The 20,678-nt window shown below is 44.2% G+C and overlaps 1 protein-coding gene across 3 annotated transcripts in view; it reads left to right on the forward strand.

Annotated features, from left to right (window-relative positions):
- Positions 1-1,616: 1,616 nt before the first annotated feature.
- Positions 1,617-20,678, forward strand: part of HBP1 (HMG-box transcription factor 1) — a 72,759-nt gene continuing 53,697 nt past the window's right edge. For 2 of the 3 annotated variants that reach the window (XM_030216304.1, XM_030216305.1), the window contains exons 1-2: positions 1,617-1,683; positions 14,066-14,258. In XM_030216304.1, the coding sequence (XP_030072164.1) occupies positions 1,669-1,683; positions 14,066-14,258 (208 nt within the window). In that variant the 5' untranslated portion in view covers positions 1,617-1,668. Of the gene's footprint in view, positions 1,684-2,888; positions 3,215-14,065; positions 14,259-20,678 lie in introns of those variants that run through there. The other variant, XM_030216306.1, reaches the window with a different exon arrangement.

Below are 20,678 nucleotides of genomic sequence, written 5' to 3' on the forward strand. Positions count from 1 at the left end.
CAGGAAAGAGCTTATAGCTACTACCCTGGCAAGCAAGATTGATAGGGTCTGATCAGTAAGTGAAGGATTAAGTCACCGATTCTGAACACCTGAGTCAAAGACTGTTGTTACTAAGAGGTTAAGGGCTTCTATTACAAAAGCCACGCTAGTGATTCCTCTTAACCTTTTAAACCTTATGGTGCACTCAAATAGCAATACAAAGTATGGCAAAGTATACTACTTACAATGTTAACACAATAAGTGATAGAACATTTTAATAGACAGCATAGGGTATAAGCAAAGATGGAACATATAGATAGGTAAGAGAGTAAGAGGAGTTAGAAAATAAGATGACTAATTTAAAGAAAGTTGTACATAAGGTCAGTGGCGTTCCTGGCCTGGATGGCACCCGGGGCGGAGCGCCGATGCACCCCCCCACCCGGGTGCAGCGCGCCCCCCCCCCCCCGCTAAATGACACCTTCCCCCCCCCCTCCGGCGAAATGACACTCCCCCCGGGTGCAAGCCGCTGGGGGGGGGGGGGTGCCGTGGCGCGCGCCTGCTCTGAGTTCGGTAAACTTCGCTTCGCTGCAGCTCCCTCTGCCCCGGAACCTGTTCCGGAGCTGCAGCGAACGAGCGACGAAGTTTAGCGAACTCGGAGCAGGCGTGTGCCGTGGCACCCCCCAGCAGCGTGCAGTAGACCACCCCCACCTTGGTACGCCACTGCATAAGGTTAGAGATGATTAAATGTTATCTCAGCTAAGGCAGGAGTGGATAAACATGTCCTGCTGCAGTAGGTGCAGCCTGTCAGTCCTTTTGTGTGTGTGAGAGACTAAGAAGTTAGTTACTTCTCCATTAAAGGCCTGGTTAAAGCACAATAAACGTTTAGCATGCACATTAAAAATATCTGCTTCCTTAATTTGGCAATGTACATCATCAATCGGATCTCTTAGTTCTTTTTTATAAGAAAGATTACTCCGATATTGGTTTTACCCTATTGCATACATTACTTCCAAGAACTCTCGAAAACTAGACGAAACAATTTATCTAACAATATAATCACCACCCACTGTCTTACTACTTGTTAACTGTACTCTTGTAAATACTAAGCTGCACACAAATGCAATAACCTTTTGTGAGGAAACAACACTGTTAGCATAATTGCATATTCTATGAGCTAAGGGGTCGCTGAACAAAGCACCTACTGTAAACACAGTATTTTAAAATGTCCCTTGGGGACTGCCCCCTCTTTCCATATAACCACATTCCAAAACAAACATGATATGATACACGTGTCCCTATGACTCTTGTTTATTATATGCCAACTAGATAGCTTAGCACGCCGGGAAGTGTAGTATTACTGCTGGATCGTTCCCTCGGGCGTTGTAGGTTCTTGTCCGTTGGAAAAGACATTTAAAGAACTACAATCCCCAGTGTGAACGCCAATTACAATATAAGACTGTATTATCATAAACACTTAAGAAGCCGCCCACGAGTATCGTAGTTTTGATTTGATAGGTGACTTCCACCGTCAATTGACAAGAAGCTTCGTTTATCTCCGCCTTAGTACCCAATACTTTGGCCCTATGAGAAACGGCTGTTCCTTGACTGACACCCAACGTAGCCAATGAGAACGGGAGTTCACTGGTAACGCAGTGCCCCCGACAGACTTTTTAAGAAAGAAATTTGGTAATGGCGACGGATCTGGTGAGTAGGACTAAAGTTTTGGCTGTCGTGCGGGGGGTAAGCGATAAGTCAATGACGGAACGAAAAAAAAAGAGCACAACGAGTGCCGTTGGTGTGACGGAAGTACGGGGGTCGGAGCAAGGCTACTGACAATGACAAGGAGAGTTTAGTGCTGTGACGTTCATTGTTTTTTATTCTCCAGCTGTAGGCATTTTTTTTGTTGTTGTTGTTTTTGTTTGGAAGTCAGCCGCCAGCGCATCCTTTGGCTGTTGGGGTTTTTATTCATTTATTTTGGTCCACTGACTTCCCAGTGAAGGAAAACGAAAAAGAAAAAAAAAACCACCACCACCACAGACAGAACCCCTCGGTGACATAAGCTAACGCTTGAGGCAGAGAGAGGCGAACAGAGCGGAATGTGCGGAACTTGTGGCAATGTACGAGAAGAAAATTTTGTGGAGGATTTAACAGCTGGCAGCAGCGGGAGTGTGCGCACGCAAGGGAAAAAAACCACTCGCCCTGAATGAATGAGTCTCTTAAAAAATGTCTGACTGGTACTTTCCGACTGACATGTTGTGTCGTCCTGTTTCTGACCCTTTCCAAGTCTACCGAGTGATGATGATGATGATGATGATTTATTGCATTTTGTATCCCACATTTTCCCACCTATTTGCAGGCTCAATGTGGCTTACAGAGTTTTGTTATGACATTTGTCATTCCAGGATATCAGATACAATTAGTAATGCACAGAGATTAAGTGTGGGAAGAGAAAAAAAGGAGAGTGTTAGGCGGGTGGAAGTGGTGGCCTGGCACTCATCGTTTCCGTCCCAGGGGGGTCGGGAAGAGAGGGAAAGAGAAAACACATTTTGGAAAACAAAACAAAACAAGAAGCATTGGACCAGGGAAGAAGGAGGAGTGGAATCCACTGGGAACTGCCAGGGGAAACCGGAGGAGGTCCGTGGGTGCGGTGGGCAGGAGAGAGGTTTTCGCGGATTTTCGGTGCTCGCGGGCTGCAGGGGTGCGCTCGCCACCTCCCCACACTTCTTAGGCAGGGAGTTTAGAGGACTTTTCCGAATCCGCTTTGTTGGGATTTGTTACGCAGTGGTGAATGAATGGGGGTTGTGCGCGCATGCGCAAGTTTCGCCAACATAAGTTTATAAACATGGTGTCACGTGATGGAGATCTTTAAATGGCCGCTTGAGAAGATTGCACCGCTGAGCGACTTGGCAGCTGTTAGATTAGAATATGGCTCAGGGAACCGTGGTTAACTTCTCTTTCTGTAGCTTTTCCCAGCCTTCAGTGGGCAGAAAGGGGTCTTCCTGTTTTCGAGAATCTTTTAATACTAGAATGTGAACTGTTTAGTAGTAGAATCTGTTTACTTCTCTGCTTGGGGAACGACGGTTCTCGGGTATTGATTTACTGGTCCAGATAATGTTCGGTATTGCATAATCGGACGTGTAGGGTTCCTGTGCTGGGAGCGGAAACTGGCAAATCGTAGAGGAAACCGCCTAGAAAATGATCCATGCATCCGGGAAGCCTCTTTGCAGACTGAGCTGTAGGGAATTTTTTGATCTTAAGGCTCTGAAAAAATGTTTTGTTCGGATATTTTATACGAAGAAGACTTTGTATGCTAATACGCATTTTAGTCTCATTGTAAAAACTTCAACAATGTTTCTTCTGGGAGCTAAGGACTACAATTGTTTTGGTTGGAGGGATTTTTTTTGTTTTGTTTTTGGAAATATAAACAGCAATCCCAAATGGTGGATTAATTTCTATAGCACTTGTGAATACAGTTACTGTGTGTAATTATTTTTAAATATAAACTTTGCAGTCACATTTTGAGAACAAACTGAGAAATAGATTAAACCTTAGTACTGTTTTAAAAAAAATATCCTATATAATCTTCCTATATAGTAATTTGCACCTCCGTCTGGATGCCTGTGTTCCCCAACACACTTCCCATTTGTCCGCCCTGGGGATGACATCACAGGGCGGACCAATGGGAAGTGAGAGGGAAGGGAAGCCAACACCAGCCACCGGAGGTCTCTTTCTCTGTCCCCTCGGAGTGCAACGACGAGCTGGGAAGGAAAGCCCGCACCAGCCGGCGGAGGTCAGTACAGAATCGCCCTCCCCCCGAGTTCCAGTCCCCTCCCCCCCGAGTTCCAAGGCCCCCTACCACCCTCCCTCCTTCCACTCCCGTCCGAGTTCCACACCCCCCCTTCTCCGAGTTCCACCGCCCCGCGCCTCCCTCCCTCTCTGTGCCCTCCAAGTGGAAGCAGGATGTGTGCGGCTGCCCCTCCCCTTCGTAAGTGCCGGCTGTCTCTCCGAGTTCCACTGCCCCACGCCTCCCTCCCTCTTGCTCTCTCTGTGCTGTCCGAGTGGAAGCAGGACATGTGCAGCTGCCCCTCCCCTTCGTAAGTGCCGGCTGTTATTTAAAACTTCTTACCTCGTGGTCTGCCGGCAACAGTGAAGTTGAGCAGGCACGGCACGGTGCTTCACACTGCCTTCGCTTCTATTTCAGCGCTGCCTCTGGTCCCGCCCTCATTTCCTGTTTGTGGAAGGGTGGGACCAGAGGCAGAACTGAAACAGAAGTGAAGGCAGTCTGAAGTGCCTTGCCTGTTCAACTTCACTGTTGCCGGCGGACCACGAGGTAAGAAGTTTTAACAGCCGGCACTTCTGAAGGGGAGGGGCAGCCGCACACGTCCTGTTTCCACTCAGAGGACACAGAGAGGGAGGGAGGCGCGGGGCGGTGGAATTCGGAGAGACAGCCGCCACTTCTGAAGAGGAGGGGCAGCTGCACGTCCTGCTTCCACTTGGAGGGCACAGAGAGAGAGAGGAAGGGAGGTGCGGACGTGTGGCACTCGGACGACGGGAGGTGCATGGAACTTGGAGGGGAGGAGAGGGAGGGAGGGGATCTTGGAACTGGAATGGGAGAAGGGGAGGGGGAACTGGAATGCGTAGGACAGGGAGAGAGAGGGGAAGGGGCCTGGAACTCGGAGGGGAAGAGGCGGGAAGGGTCCTGGAACTCGGAGGAGAGAGAGGGACGGACGGACACTCGGGGGTGTGGAACTCCAAAGACAGAGACCGAGGGAGGGGAGCATGGAATTCCGAGGACAGGGAAGGGGGCCTGGAACTCACATGACAGGGAGGGAGGCAGGAGGACAATCTGCAACTGTGAGGAAAACCTCGCTAGCGCCCGTTTCATTTCTATCAGAAATGGGCCTTTTATACTAGTATATTATAAAGTGAGTTGCTCATTTCTGCTTAACTATACTCAGAAGTTGCAAAATAAGGGGGGAGGATTACTTTTACAACACACATTCTGGTTGCTCTGTGACTGATGAGGTTGATAGGGTACTTAGTGAAAATTTAATGTAATAAGCTACGCACTGCTGTTTGGGAAGAATCATTTGAATTTCCGTTTAAGTAATGGCATATGCTCTTATTGCTATGTAATTAGGGTAAGGGAAATACTTTCATAAGAGTAGTTTAGTTTATTATTGTACTTTCTTCATCACCTTGAATATAAAACGAGGTTACAACATTAGCTAAAAAATAAACTTGGAGATAATGTACTATTTTTTATTGAGCTTTTATTCCCTGTCAAGAGTTCCCCAGAAATGTCCCAGGCCTGTGGTGGCATGGCTGTCAGTGGTAAAACTACACTCAGAAGCTGACTAACAGAATGTAGTTAATTTTTTAGTATTGATTTAGCTTATTAAGTAGTGTTCACTGCCATTTTAAAGAAATTCATATAGTGTTTTGTGCATTTAAAGTAACCAACCAAAGACAAATTACAATTATAGGACTTTATACAAAGCCACATTAGCGATTCCTGCTTGGCAAATGAGGGGAAGCCCATTCAATTCCTTTCATTTGTTGTGCAGGAATTGCTAGCGCAGCTTTGTAAAAGAAGCCCATAATTGATAATAAAATGGTCAAAAATTAACATAGCATAGAATTAAAACAAGGTAAAATGTTGAAATAGATAAATCACCAGCATAGCTCTGATATAAAGTTATCCTCTTCTGTGCATAACAGGTTGCCCAGCTTATGTGGCAGGTAGTATCTGCATGCTTTCTCTTGAAAATTATCCCATGGAATGTATAAAGATATAGATATGAAATGGGGGGAAGTTTGAAAGCAATAACAAGAGGCAACTTAAGAGCTTTGGGAGCATATAGAAAAAAAATTAGGAATATAAAGATAGAGAAGCTTCCTAGATAGAGCTCAGCAGTTGGAAAAACATCAACCAACACAGGGAACTCCTGCTAGAAGAACTTTGGTTTTTGCTCCAAATTTTGAAATTAATGGAAATATTAGTCTTCAAAAAGAACAGCAGGAATACTTTGAATCAGAATTTGGCTCTAGAATTCTGCTGAATAGCATATGTAACTATTTGGCTGAATACAAATAATGAGCATTGAGCTTTAACATAACAAATAAAAGAAGCAATGTGAAAGCAGAGGTAGAATTTTGTGCAGTAGAGCCCCAGATTATTCGTATTCAAATTTAAATCACTGTTTGGCTAAATATGAATAAAGTATTTGGGCCTGAATCAAATATGAATATTTGGTACAGCCCTACTTTGCTCATAAATTAAAGAAAGCACCAATTTAGATATTCCATATTGAGTATTAAAGATCCCTCAGGCAAGGAAGTTTATGATAAACGATTCGTAAACATATTTCTGCAGTACCATATAAACCGCTACAGGCCAGCAAAATTGGCTACACCAGTGGTAATGGAACAGTAAGTAGAATAGATATGTTAGATCTGTTAACCCTGCTTGACACTAAGCAAGCTAGAGCACATAACGCAACAGTACCCTAGAAACACACTGGGCAATTAGTGCCTTACCGGTGGGGAAGGCTCCAGGACTAGATGGGTTTACTGTCAAGTTTTACAAATGTTTTGGGAGGTATCTGGCAGAGATCCTAACCAGAAGGTGAACTCTTTGGATCAAGTCTGATGGTTAGCTGGTATGACAATACATAAACCAGGTAAAGATCCAAAATCTGTAGTTTTTACTGGCCTATTTAATTACTGGGCATAAACTACAAGAAATATTAAAAAAAAAACTTTATTTAAAAAGAAAAATACAGTAGCTAATGCAATAACCAGATAGATACAGTTTGTTCTTCAGTGCACCTAGCTAATGCAAACAAACTCTCTGCTTCCTCCAGCCCCCCTCCCCCCTACAAAGAAGAAATCATATTGACACTAAGAAAAAGCCTGCAAGACCTAGAGGGGCATAATCAAATGGGGCGCCCAAGGTTTCCTGAGGGCGTCCTCGCGAAGAGGCGGGGAAACCCATATTATTGAAACAAGATGGGTGTCTATCTTTCGTTTCGATAATACGGTCGGGGATGCCCAAATCTCCACATTTAGGTCGACCTTAGAGATGGTCGTACCCGGTTTTCAGCGATAATGGAAACCGAGGACGCCCATCTCAGAAACGACCAAATCCAAGCCATTTGGTCGTGGGAGGAGCCAGCATTTGTAGTGCACTGGTCCCTCTCACATGCCAGGGCACCAACCGGGCACTTCAGTGGACTTCATAAATTGCTCCCAGGTGCATAGCTCCCTTACCTTGTGTGCTGAGCCCCCCAAAACCCACTCCCCACAACTGTACAACACTACCATAGCCCTAAGGGGTGAAGGGGGGCATCTAGATGTGGTTACAGTGGGTTTCTGGTGGATTTTGAAGGGCTCACATTTACCATTACAAGTGTAACAGGTAGGGGGGATGGGCCTGGGTCCGCCTGCCTGAAGTGCACTGTACCCACTAAAACTGCTCCAGGGATCTGCATACTGCTGGCAGGGAGCTGGGTATGACATTTGAGGTATTTGTAATTTTTGTTTTTTTTTTAAGGGTGGGAGGGTGTTAGTGACCACTGGGGGAGTAAGGGGAGGTCATCCCTGATTCCCTCCGGTGGTCATCTGGTCAGTTAGGGCACCTTTTTGAGGCTTGGTTGCAAGAAAAAATGGACCAAGTAAAGTCAGCCAAGTGCTCGTCAGGGATGCCCTTCTTTTTTCCATTATCGGCCGAGGGCGCCCATGTGTTAACCACGCCTCAGTCCTGCCTTTGCTATGCTTCCGACACGCCCCCGGGAACTTTGGTCGTCCCCGCGACGGAAAGCAGTTGAGGACGCCCAAAATTGGCTTTCGATTATGCCGATTTGGGCGACCCTGTAAGAAGGACGTCCATCTCCAGATTTGTGTCAAAAGATGGGCGCCCTTCTCTTTTGAAAATAAGCCTGCTAGTATCCAAAAGCCTCTTTCCACTGCTGATACACTCTCCAGTGCTTCTCAAAAGTCCACAAGCTAAAGCGACGGAGAGCAGTACATGTCATACCAATTGTCCAGTTTCCGAACTACTCAGTCAAGGCTGGTGGTCTAAGGTAGTTTCCAAATATTGACAATAACCACCCTGGCTGCAATCATACCCAAGCGGAATGACATATCCTTGCCATCTTCCAGGTGGGGCAATTTGCAGTTCAAAAGTGCAAGCTCGATAGGTGTTTTATCCCGCTTGAGCATCTGAAAAGTATAGCAAATATCTCCTTTCAGAAAGATTGCAAAAGTGAGCTGTCCCATCACATATGATAGTAAGTACCCAAGCTCCCATATCCTCTCCAACAATCATACACAGAACCCACACCCATATATGCAAAAAGAACAGGGTATAGTATCAATACAAGAGCACTTTCACATATGACAGTAAGCACCCAACCTCCCACATCCTCTCCAACAGTCATCCACAGCACCCACACATGCAAAATGAACGGGTATAGTATCAATACAAGAGCAATTTATAGCCATTCTCAACAATGATGGTGGAAACACCCAGCCCAGCAGTATGCTGCCAAATTTGTTCCCATTCATCCACGCTCAGGGGTCTACAAAATTCCTAGTGGTGTAGAAGTAAATTGATTTTTTACTTGTTCCAAAAGTACAAAGACTAGGGAACACTCAAGGAAGTTACATGGAAATGCTTTTAAAACAAATAGGAGGAAATATTTTTTCACTCAACGAATAGTTCTGGAACTCTTTGCTGGAGGATGCAGTAACAGTGGTTAGCATATCTAGGTTTGAACAAATTCCTGGAGTAAAAGTTCTTAGTCTGCTATTGAGACAGATATGGGGAAGCTGCCCTGAGATTGGTAGAAAGGAATGTTGCTGCTAATTGGGTTTCTGCTAGGTACTTGTGACCTGAATTGGCCACTGTTTGGAAAACCGGTTACTGGGCTAGATGGACCATTGGTCTGACCCAGTATGGCTGGCTACTCTTATGTTCTTACCCAAATCAGTCTCCTGCTGCAGCATATAATGATGTTTAGTAGACCCTCTGCAATTGAAACATTGATAGATTTGGGAAATAGCCCCATTCTGAACCACAGGCCCCAGAAGCCGCTCAAAGGGCCCCATGCCCATACATAAATCTGCTAAAATTGGGATCCTACTAAGATAATGTTTAATCTGCAGATAGGGGAACAAATCTCAAGGCAGTAGCCCATAGTGCTGCTAGAGACTCCCAAACACCCACACTTCTCCCCACAGGATCAAAAAATTGGCTAAGGCATATCGTATTCTGTCTCTCCTACCGACAAGGCTTGATCCCTCCCAGTGGCGAACTCTCCATTATACAACAGAGGTGTATACCAGGAATAATGGCAACCCTGCCAAAGGTCTGCAAATTTTCATGGTGAGAACTGAAAAGGACCCCCCATCCACCCGGTGGTTGCCAAGGAAGACGCATAATATTTGTGGATATTAGGGTCTGCCTTCCATCCTTCCCACCCTTCTTCCCTAATCACATCACCTGATGCGCCATATACTGATGCCATCCCTCCCAAATAAATTGATGGAAAATATGCTGCAGTTGATTCAAGTCTCTAGGAGGAATCAAAATCGGTAAGGTACCAAACTCAGACCCCTTGCACAGTCGCATTCTCCTGGATAGCTTGTACCAAAGGTTGAATAACCAAAGCGAAGAGGATCGGGATAGGGAGCAGCCCTGTCAGGTGCTCCGTCTGAGCTCAAAGGGCTCTGAATAACTCCCGTTAATGGTCAAACAGGCTAGCGGGTGAATATATACAAGGTGGATCTAACTCCAAAACCGGGGTCCCTGGCCCAGCCACTTCAAAACCCGGAACAAGAAGGGCCAGGAGAGCTGGTCGAAGGCCTCCTCTGTGTTAATTTATAACAAAGGATAGACTGTCGAGCCCTCCACGCTTTGTCACATTAAGAACACTGCAGATATTATCCCCCATCTTCCAGCCATGCATTAACCCCGCCTGATCAGGATGGAACAGCTCAGGCACTCTGTGAGAATCCACTAAAACACGAGTCAGACTCATATTGCCCATGCCCAGTAGAGAAATGGGGTGATATGAGCTACACTGTGTAAGGTCTTTTCCTTTCTTAGGTATTAACGTCACACCAGCCAAGCGCATAAAGTACAGGAGCTGTGAACCATCTCCCATCGAATTAAAGAAATGGACAAGGGAGCCAATCAAAAAATGTTGGTACTGTGTATAAAAAAACCACCACTGAGAACCCATCAAGCCCGGGGGACTTACCTGAATTCATAGAGCGGTTGTCCAATAAGTCCACCTCTGGCTCACAAAAACTTCCCAGGTTTACACTCACCAGATAATCATCATGCTCATGAGTATAAAGATTTTGACAAACTCAACCTGAATTTGGGTATCCCCCCGCAGTTCCATCCTCCCTGCAGTTCCATCCCGTCCAGCTGTTAACAGCACATTATTCCTGATATGTCTCTTCTTTAGGCGCAGTTCCCAATCCTGTAATTGCTGCCAGGCCTCCTCCAATTGCTTCAAGAGGGCTCGATAAGCAGGCTGTACCCTATGCTGCGGGGCCAAGACAGTTATCAAATTGCCCCACATGCTCATCTTTAATCCATCCCATAGGGCCTTGGTGGGGGGACAGTTTCCTGGTCATTGAACTCCAAATACTCCTCTATCCTGGTCTCTATCCATCCTGCCAACTGGAGGTCCTCCAGAAGGCTATCATTATGCTGCCAGTATCTAGCACCCTTCTGACCAGCCTCAATTGCCAGCTCCATCCACACAGGAGCATAATTAGACCAGAGGATCTGTTCAATACCTGAATAGTCCCTCTCCATGCCATGCGTCTCCTGCTAACCATCCAAAAGATCAAGAGTGGCTAGAAAGTTGTGGGAACACTACCATAATACTTCTCCCCCCCCCCCCCCCCCCCCCGTATTGTCAAGCCAAGGTGCAAGAGCCAAGTTAAAATCACCCCCTATAATCAGGTCTCCCTCCTGATGGCCCAAGATATATTTCATGTAAGGATCCAAGAAACTGAACTATAAGATTTTGACTAAAACTCTGGCAAATCAGTGGCAGACATATAAAGCCCATCTAAGGCAAACTTTAGGCAATTGGATGCATTTGAAATCTTAGTTGGTATGTAAGAAAACTCATATTCAGCAATAATATTAGCATTCGACATGAGAAGGCTTTTGCTATAGTCTACTGTAAAGACCTTAGCCAGGATGGGGATGGGGAGCAGGTTTTTGGATTGGATAAAGGTAATAGGAAGCCTATGACATGCTTTCATATTAATGAGGAATATATTCAGAGCTTCAGGTTGGATCATGACATTTGACAGGGATGCTCCTTGTTCCCCATTACTATTCCCGATAGTTATGGAGCCACTAGTTCAAAAGTATCAGAATGTAACGGAGTATATGAGGAAAAGAATGTGGAAGAATACATTATAAGATATTACGATTTTCTGATGATATATGTTTCACAATTGCAGCTCCAGCTAGCTCCCTGCCACTTATCATACATTCCCTAGAGGGGTTTGGCCATGTATCAGGCTTTAAAACAAAAATGTCCAAATCTTTAGATAAACACATTTAAAATTTCTGAAGATGCAATAGACCTATAGTGCCAGTACCCCCTTAGGCAGAGGTGGAGCCAATCGCATATTATTTAGGCGTGAGTATTACTGTAGACCCTACCAAATTATGTGAGGTTAATTACCCATCTCTGATAAAAAAGATTTGGGAGGAATTGGATCAATTGGAGAGACTTAATATAACATAGCTTGGCAGAGCTCATTTTCAAGATGATGGTGCTGGCAGATTTTTGTTATCTGTTTGCAGCCTTGCCCATCACATTGCCAGAACCCTTTTTCAGTGGCTGAGAAAGTCTTTTTCCATTACATAGCTTCCTATTATTCCAGAACCTGTGGGATGGTAGTGTCTATCAACCAACAGTTGGATGTAGAGAACTAAAAACAGCTGAGACATCTTTCTTGGCATCCAGCCCAGCTCCTCGGTATTTTCTTTTTTCAGTAGGTGGATGGACACACTTTTCAGCCTCTGGTTCTGAGAGATTTGCGTCTGGTCTATTGGTCCCCAGTTGAGCTTTGCGAGTGGCTTGAGTCTGCAGAGTTATATTTTCAGATCCCGTCTCTGGTGCCCTTCGAATTTACTTCATCCCTCCCTTCACCTCTCCAGCTCTCCTTTCCCAGCACAACCTCCTTAAAAAAAAAAAGTTTACTGGAGAGCATGGGACAGAGAGTATCAGTCCTGATCCTTTTTTTATCTGGTGTAAGATTTGCGGAGACTGTGAGCTTGGGGGAAGCAACTGGCATTGGTAAGTCTGCCTAAAGTTTGGCTCAGAATAGCTTGGGTGCCAGGGAATCAGAGTTCACCTGTATCTCAATGATTGGCTCATTTGTGCATCATCCTATTCAGACCGCATGGTGGCGGTGATTGACAAAGTTGACCATCTTCTGCAGTCATTGAGTTGAATGATCAGTTTTGAGAAGAGCAGACCAACTCTTGCAGACACTGGAGTATCTGGGTGTTGTATTCGACAGCATGGGAGAGGATCTTCCTCACAGAACGCAGGAGGTTGAAGCTGGTTCAGTAGATTCATCTTCTCCTCAGTCAAGGCAGGCCCGGGGTCTAGGACTATGTCTGGGTTCTGGGGTCAATGACGGCAGTGATAAAAGTGGTGCCAGGGTCAGGGACTCGTATGCGGTCATTACAGGAGTCTCTTCTCAGTCACTGGTCTCTAGTATCACAGAAGTATGACCTTCATCTTCCTTGGACGCTGGTTTTGAGACGGAGTATGCAGTTGTGATTGTCACCCAGGAATTTGACTGTTGAAGCTTTGTTTCCAATAACACAAGTCAGGTTGGGAAGCTTGTTACAAGTTCCATCTGGCACAGGGCATCTGGATAGAACAGGAATTTTAGTGGTCAGTAGATCGCTTGGAGCTCAGGGTATGGTCCTTTCTTTCTTCCAAAAGCGGTATCGGCATTTAATCTCGACCAATCTGTGGAGCTTCAACCAGTTCTCTGAGAAGACAAGGATGCCCAGTATTTCTTTCTTGAAGCTTCTCGATGTGTTCTCATTAGATATCTGGAAGTCACAAATTGGCCAGTCTGTCTTGTGCTTTTTGGTAAGCAGAGGCTTGGCTTCCTGGCTTCCAAGCCGACAGTTGCTAGATAGCTGAAGGAGACTATTGCATCAGCTTATTTGCTTGCAGGGAAGCAGGCTCCTCGTGCCTTGCAGGCTAATTCTACGAGGCATACAACAACATCCTGGGTGGAGACTAGTTTACTGTCTCCGGTGGATATTTGCCAGTCGGCGACATGGTTGACGCTGGATGCCTTTGCCAAGTAGTACAGGGTAGACATTGTGGTGTGGTCGGAAGCCAATTTCGAGTTTTGGTCCTCAGGGTAGTGGCACCAGGATCCTACCCACTCTAGAGATTGCTTTTAAACATCCCACAGGTTCAGGAATAGTGGGAAACTGCATAATGGAAAGAGACATTTTTTATTTTCTGGCACATGGCAGAAACTGGGCGGTAATTGTCATTCTATGCACATAGATGATTACTGCACGGTAAACGCGTGAGACCTTACCACTAAGTCAATGGCTGGCGGTAAGGTCTCAGACCCAAAATGGATGCAAGTTCATTTTAATTTTGCTGCACGTCTATTTTTGGCAAAAAGTTTTAAAAGGCCTTTGTTACAGGCGTGCTAAAAAATGGATCTGCTCATGGCCATTTTTCAGTTCACCTTAGTAAAAGGGCCCCTTAAAGAGAGAAATGCATTGTATCAGTGCCAATGGTTCATGGATATGCTTGAGATTTATTTTGGCTGAAATAAAATCTGTTGGGTTTTATTTTATTTATTTTAAAATTCTTATATTCTACTGATCGATCAATGATTGTTTATAGTGGATCCCAAAATAACATATATATGATAAAATTTAGTGTTTACCAGTACGGTTGGATCTTTAAAGAAATCTTAATACAAATGTTTTAATGCAGCTTGAACTGTATTACATTTCATGCCCTTTCTGTTCTTTCTTTTTTTTTTTTTTAAGTCAGGTCAACTGGAGAACTATAATATGGTGTGGGAAGTGAAGAGGAATGAAATGCCCAGTGCCATGCAGAAAGTTCAGTTGGTGATGGACAAAAGAACTTCAGGGATGAATGAGTCACTAGAGATGCTGAAGTGTAATGAGAAACTTTCATCATCACCTGGATATTTATCTTGTGATGAGCATATGGAACTTGGTAAAGTAAATTTTTTTTGTGTTAAGAAAGCAGATTTTTTTTTCTTTCATTTTTAAAGTAAATTTTTAATGTAGTTATTGTGAATTTGAATACAAATTCCTGATCTTGCTAATTCCAGAAATACGCAAACTGAATCTATGTTCAAAATAAAACTTTTTGGGGGCCCTTTTACTAATTCTTAGTGCATGGTAATTGACATTAGTGTGTGTTAAGTGCCACATGGGCTATAGGTATAAAATAGGACATGCAGTATTTAGCACACGCTACACCCCAAATAAATCAGAGACCAATGTACTGAGAAAAAAATTCATGGTTTAGTAGGCATTTTAGTGAAATGTAGCAATGAGATAGATGCACATGAGCTCTTGGTTTATTTAATTTCTGTAGCTAAATTTGGGCTTTAAAGTGACTGCTTTCCCCATTTTAGAACCTCCTATCCCCCTCACCCCCACCTTGCTTTCCCATTGAGCCTGGTTCGGGGCTCAAAATTGGATGACAGGGGCATACCACCCTCTTCTCAAAAATGAGGTTGTACTTTGGGACCCCCTGGCGTCTTCCCCCTCCCCTCCCCCCAAACCAACTTACTCCAAAATTGAGTAATTCACCAGAGGATAAGAGCAAGTACCATTTCCTACTTCTCCAACATTGACATGCTGCACACTGTCACAATTTGACTCCTAGTGGCATATTGTAGCAACACTGGAGCACAGCTGTTGTGCCAGGGCAGGAGCAAATGGAAATCACTTCTGCTACTTTGTTGATCCTCATCTTTGGATTGATTTGGGTTTTTTTGTTTTTACATTTGTAGCCCGCACTTTCCCACTCATGGCAGGCTCAATGCGGCTTACATGGGGCAATGGAGGGTTAAGTCACAAGGAGCTGCCTGAAGTGGGAATCAAACTCAGTTCCTCAGTTCCCCAGGACCAAAGTCCACCACCCTAACCACTAGGCCACTCCTCCACTGTTGCTACTATTTGAGATTCTACATGGAATGTTGCTATTCCACTAGGAACATTCCATGTAGAAGTCGGCCCTTGCAGATCACCAATGTGGCCGCGCAGGCTTCTGCTTCTGTGAGTCTGACGTCAGACTCACAGAAACAGAAGCCTGCACAGCCTTCTACATGGAATGTTGCTAGTGGAATAGCAACATTCCATGTAGAATCTCCAATAGTAGCAACATTCCATGTAGAATCTCCAATAGTATCTATTTTATTTTTGTTACATTTGTACCCCGCGCTTTCCCACTCATGGCAGGCTCAATGCGGCTTACATGGGGCAATGGAGGGTTAAGTGACTTGCCCAGAGTCACAAGGAGCTGCCTGTGCCTGACGTGGGAATCAAACTCAGTTCCCCAGGACTAGAGTCCACCACTCTAACCACTAGGCCACTCCTCCACTTGAGCGTGAGCACACTAGCCTTTGATCTGGTTATAAGTGTTGCAGATACCTGTGTTACTTAAAGCATTCTGTGAGTTACACGTGTACATTTGAGTCCTATCCATGCTCTGTTGATGTATACAGTCTCCTTGCAAATACATGCTATCTCCATAATAACGTTTAGGCAGACTTTGACATCTACACACACATGTATGCAAATGCTACTATTCTAAATATTTACATGCAAATGAGAATGTAAATGTTAGTGCTTTATGTTACAGAATTGATTTGTTTGTTTAGCTGACTTTGTGAATTCAAATTTTGCAAATTGAGAAGCCTTGTTTTTATTATCTTAAATTGAATATAGTTTACGTTTACTTTTAGAATGGGAGAACATTTCTATTTTGATTCACTCATTGGTCATATGAATTTGTTACGCTTTGATTTCTGTGTGGAAATCTTGGCACGATATATAGAATCCTGGGGATACTGCTTGTAGACTGGTCCAGTGCTCTCACTCTGACCCATCCTGCCCATGCAGAAACAGGAAGCGATGTCAGAGGAGGTGGGATGGCCATAAGGAAAGCTTTGGAGGGAGGGAGATTATCTGCCCTTTAGGGAAGGGGGGATGGGATTTGCTACATTTCCTTTCTATGTTTACAATAAATGCAGTTTACATGTTATATACAGGTACTTATTTTGTACCTCGGGCAATGGAGGGTTAAGTGACTTGTCTAGAGACACAAGAAGCTGCAGTGGGAAACAAATAAAACAGAAATAAAATAGCTTCAATAGTGCAGTTAAAGATTTGAATCAAAATGTAACCTTAATGAATAGACTTCAGCTGTTGAAATATAGTATATTGTACTATACATTATCATCTGCATTGATACAATTTGTGTGCTAACAGAGTAATTCTGTAACGAGCTACCTAATCTTGGGTAGCAAGAATATGCATAAATACTAATCGGAGTTCAAAGTCACACGTGTAAGTTGCAAGTTATACATGTAAATGATTCATTATAGAACACAATAAGGCTACTTCACAAGTATGTACCAATGTCTTGATGGCACATTATGTGCATGGGTAGAGCGCACAGGTATGCAAGTAGATTAAAGAATACTGTAATTTACATGCATTCTCTCATACACCTAGGTATGGGCATTTATGCCAGCTGTAGGGCTTCTGTAAATGGATGTGCCTAAATGTACTCAAGTTCTCAGCCACTTAGGTTTGTATGCTATAAAGAAAAGTAGGCATCTGCTTTTCATGGAATGGGATTAAAATAAGTGCCTGTCTATCCTCTTATTCTACCTAGTTGCTCTGTTAAGAAAAAAAATTACCCCCTAAAGGTGAAATATCAAGTGTAATTAAATCAAACAGTGAAAAAACTGCAGGGTCCATTCTTAAGTAACTTTGCTGTTGTATTACACTCACCACTGCACGATGAGAACCCAAAGTGCAATGTTTAATTTGCATTTTTCTCACCAGTTTTATATGCATTCATGAATTCAAAAACTATTTGACACAATTCTGCTACCTTCTAGAGATCAGCTCCTCTGATTTCTAGACAATGGAGCAGTGTTGTAAATATCTCATCAGGTCTGAACATGTTTTGACATCTCGTTCCTCATCCTCTTTTGCTAAGATGCACATAGAGTAAAATAGCTAAGAGGGTTTCGACTCTGTGCAGATGTGCATGAGAAGTTGGCTAATGCTCTCTTCTCTGGAGACACATATATTTGGAGATAGCTAAAGATAATATAGATTTGATCAAGGACCACTGTATAACACTCCAAACTGTTAGCTATAACTTCAGGTCAGCCTTCTAGTGTTTAAAGACCTCCTTTGGTACAGTATTCTCAGACCAGCCAACAATAGACTCTTAAGGGCCAGATTCCTATATATGGTGCTTAAAAAAATCCTCATGGAAAACATTTCTGCAAACATTTTTGCCTAAGCATGTTCTATAAGCGGCGCCTAGATTTAGGCGTGATTTATGCTTTGTCAGTATCCTAGCACCTAAAACTATGCGCATCCATTTATACCATTGAAAATGTGGTGTAAATCCCAGCATGTAGATTTAGGTGCAGAGGGCCATATTCTATAACAACGTGCATAAAGTTTGGAATGCCCACAAAATACCCATTCCCCTTCCTATAACCACGCCCCTTTTGCCTGTGTGCATTAAAATTTAGGTGCAGTGCGTTACAGAATACATGCAGGGCCCTGTTTACTAAGCTGCACTGTTGGCACGCAAACGTTTTAGCATGTGCTAAAAGTTATATGTGCTAGAGACACCCATAGGAATATAATGGGTGTCTCTATCGGTAGCACGGGCTAAAGAGTTAGCACACTTACAGCAAGGCTTAGTAAACAGGGCCCTTAGGGAACTGTGCAAGTAAATTCTAATTATTGCCAATTAGTGCTCATTATTGCTTGTTAAGTGATAATGCTGATTGGCTTGTTAAGCCAATTAAGTTATGCACGTTGTTATAGAATACACTTGGATTTCATTGTGGAACGCTACGCACACTATATATATAGAATCCGGGGTAAGGGTGTAATTCTGAACATGTGTAACTGCTGCATAATCGTTACGAATACTAGAGTATATTAATTATTCTATAACTTATATATACACACACACGAACAGTGGATCCAAAAGAAGTCCTCTCACAAATGATGTTTCCCAAACAAGGTCTTTATTTAGATCTATAACTACACACACATCTCCAATAGTGCTGGTTTGGGTGGAGTCTGAGTTGAGCACAAAAGTACGTGTATAAATTTACAATTCTTTAAATTATGCACATATGTCTGGAACATAGGCTCACATAAGCCATTTTATGGCAGGTGCAAGTACTTATGTCAATTAACCTGGTTGCACTAATCAAACATATAAACGGCGAGTGACTATACTCACTCGCAAATGCGCAGTAGAGACTTCCCTGTCTGTCCCGCCCCCGCGTCAATACGTGATGATGGGGGGGCGGGACAGAGAGGGAAACTGCGCGAAGGGGAGGGAACCGCCGAGGTCGCCACCGCAACCCCCCCCCCCCCCCCCGAGGTCACCGCCACTGGTCCCCCCCCCCCACGGAGTCGCCGCTGCTGCCACCCCTCCACCTGGCCGTCTCTTCGCTATTCAACTTACATCTCTGCAGCAGGCAGATCAGCTGAGCTGCCGTTGGCCTTCCTTCCCTGCCTGTGTCCCGCGCTCGCTGACGTTACGTCACACGAGGGCGGGACACAGGCAGAGAAGGAAGGCCGACGGGAGCTCAGATGATCTCTGCCTGCTGCGGAGATGTAAGTTGAATAGCGAAGAGACGGGCCGGGTGGAGGGGCGGCAGGGGCGGCGAACTCGGGGGGAGGGGGGGCAGCGAACGGGGGGCGGCGACCCATCAGCCCGTTTTAACGGGCTCAACTGCTAGTATTCTATAAAGGAAAGTAGGCACATACTTTCCTTTATAGAGTATGTGCCAATCGGGCACCCTTTGAATGCTTACATATAGGCATACTGTTAATATCTCCTAAAACTTAATGAAAAAGAGAGAAGGTTCCCAAACTTCAGCTTTCTGTACAACCAAAGATATCTTTTGAGATTTTGGAAGCCACATAGGGAAAATATTTCTTAGTGGAAAACAGGCTCCTGTGTAAAGAGCAGGCCCACCCCTGTGACTAAATTACTACCACTAATAACAAAACTGTCTACAGTGCCTTGAGTTGAGGTGTTTTTGGCATTGGGCTGCTCTCTAACTTTTCTTTTGCATTTGCCCATCATGCAGACACAGTTCTAACATAGGGATCCACTCAGTGTGAGTATCTGGAGATGGTCTTCACCTGTCACCAGCACTCCACAGGAACTCCACAAGAGCTCTAAAAGAGCACATCACTTTGGGCCTGCACCCACCTACCATGACTCACTAACATTTTTATCTGTGGATGCTGTTAAAGGGGGGGGGGGGGGATGCAATCACATCACAAGAAGCTCCTGTACATCGCACCATCTCTAACTTTGGGCTTGGGGACATCCTGGACTGAGCCTGCACTAGCCTTCACAAACAGCTCATCAAATGTTTTCTTCTGGTTTATGGGTAAATGGTCCTTATCTGTTTAAAAATCTTCTCAACACAATATTCAAAATCAAGTAAGGCTATTCCATCTAAATATTCTCTGACCCTTGTAGCATGGATTTTGAAAAGACAGATAATAGATTCTGTGGTACAGCAAAAAGTGTTCAGACCCCTTCACTTGGAAACTACCAGTTTTGCTACAGTATTTACGTCATCCATTCAGTTTTAGCTTGAAAACTAACTTGGTGCCATTGGATATCATAACATTTTGATGGTAACTCTATCTCATCGCATCTATTGGTTTCCAGATATACGGAGGACTTACTTCATCTAAAGCCTCCCAGTTATCAGCCCCCAGTATCTTAGAATCTTAGTGTAGTCCTTAGTCAACTGCTGAAAGAGCCCATAGCAATTACTAACCCAAGTGTGTTACATTAGGAAGGAGAACAAGTTATCTCCAAGTTTCTTATCTCTTATCCTCTCTGCACAATTTTGTCTACAATAGGATCTCTTCATATTAATCATTCTGCCAACATTTGTTCGAAGACCTTATGCTGATTATCATGAAAAAGCCTTACAGAACAGCTCTTGCTTACTATATGCATAGAGGTCACCTTATTGTCCTTTGACTCACCTGCTGATAGCATTTAACCCCGATAAACTTGTTATTGTGATTAAGGGAACATTTAAGACAGATATCATTACTCTTTGTTGAACATCAGTAGCTCATCTTTGATTGGCTCTTGTAGATGAAATATGTAAAACTAGTAAAAAAGCCCCGTTTCTGATGCAAATGAAACGGGGGCTAGCAAGGTTTTCTTCAGAGTGTGCATGTGGGAGTGTGTGTGTCCCTGCCCTCTCTCCCTCCCCCTCCCCCCTTGGAGTCCAGTCCTTCAGTGTTAAGTTTCCTGCCGTTCTGTGTTACAGAGAGAGTGAGGGCATCTCTCTCCCCTCCCCCTCTGAGTCCT

This window comes from Microcaecilia unicolor, chromosome 10, assembly GCF_901765095.1.
Source record: "Microcaecilia unicolor chromosome 10, aMicUni1.1, whole genome shotgun sequence".
Classification (NCBI taxonomy): domain Eukaryota; kingdom Metazoa; phylum Chordata; class Amphibia; order Gymnophiona; family Siphonopidae; genus Microcaecilia; species Microcaecilia unicolor.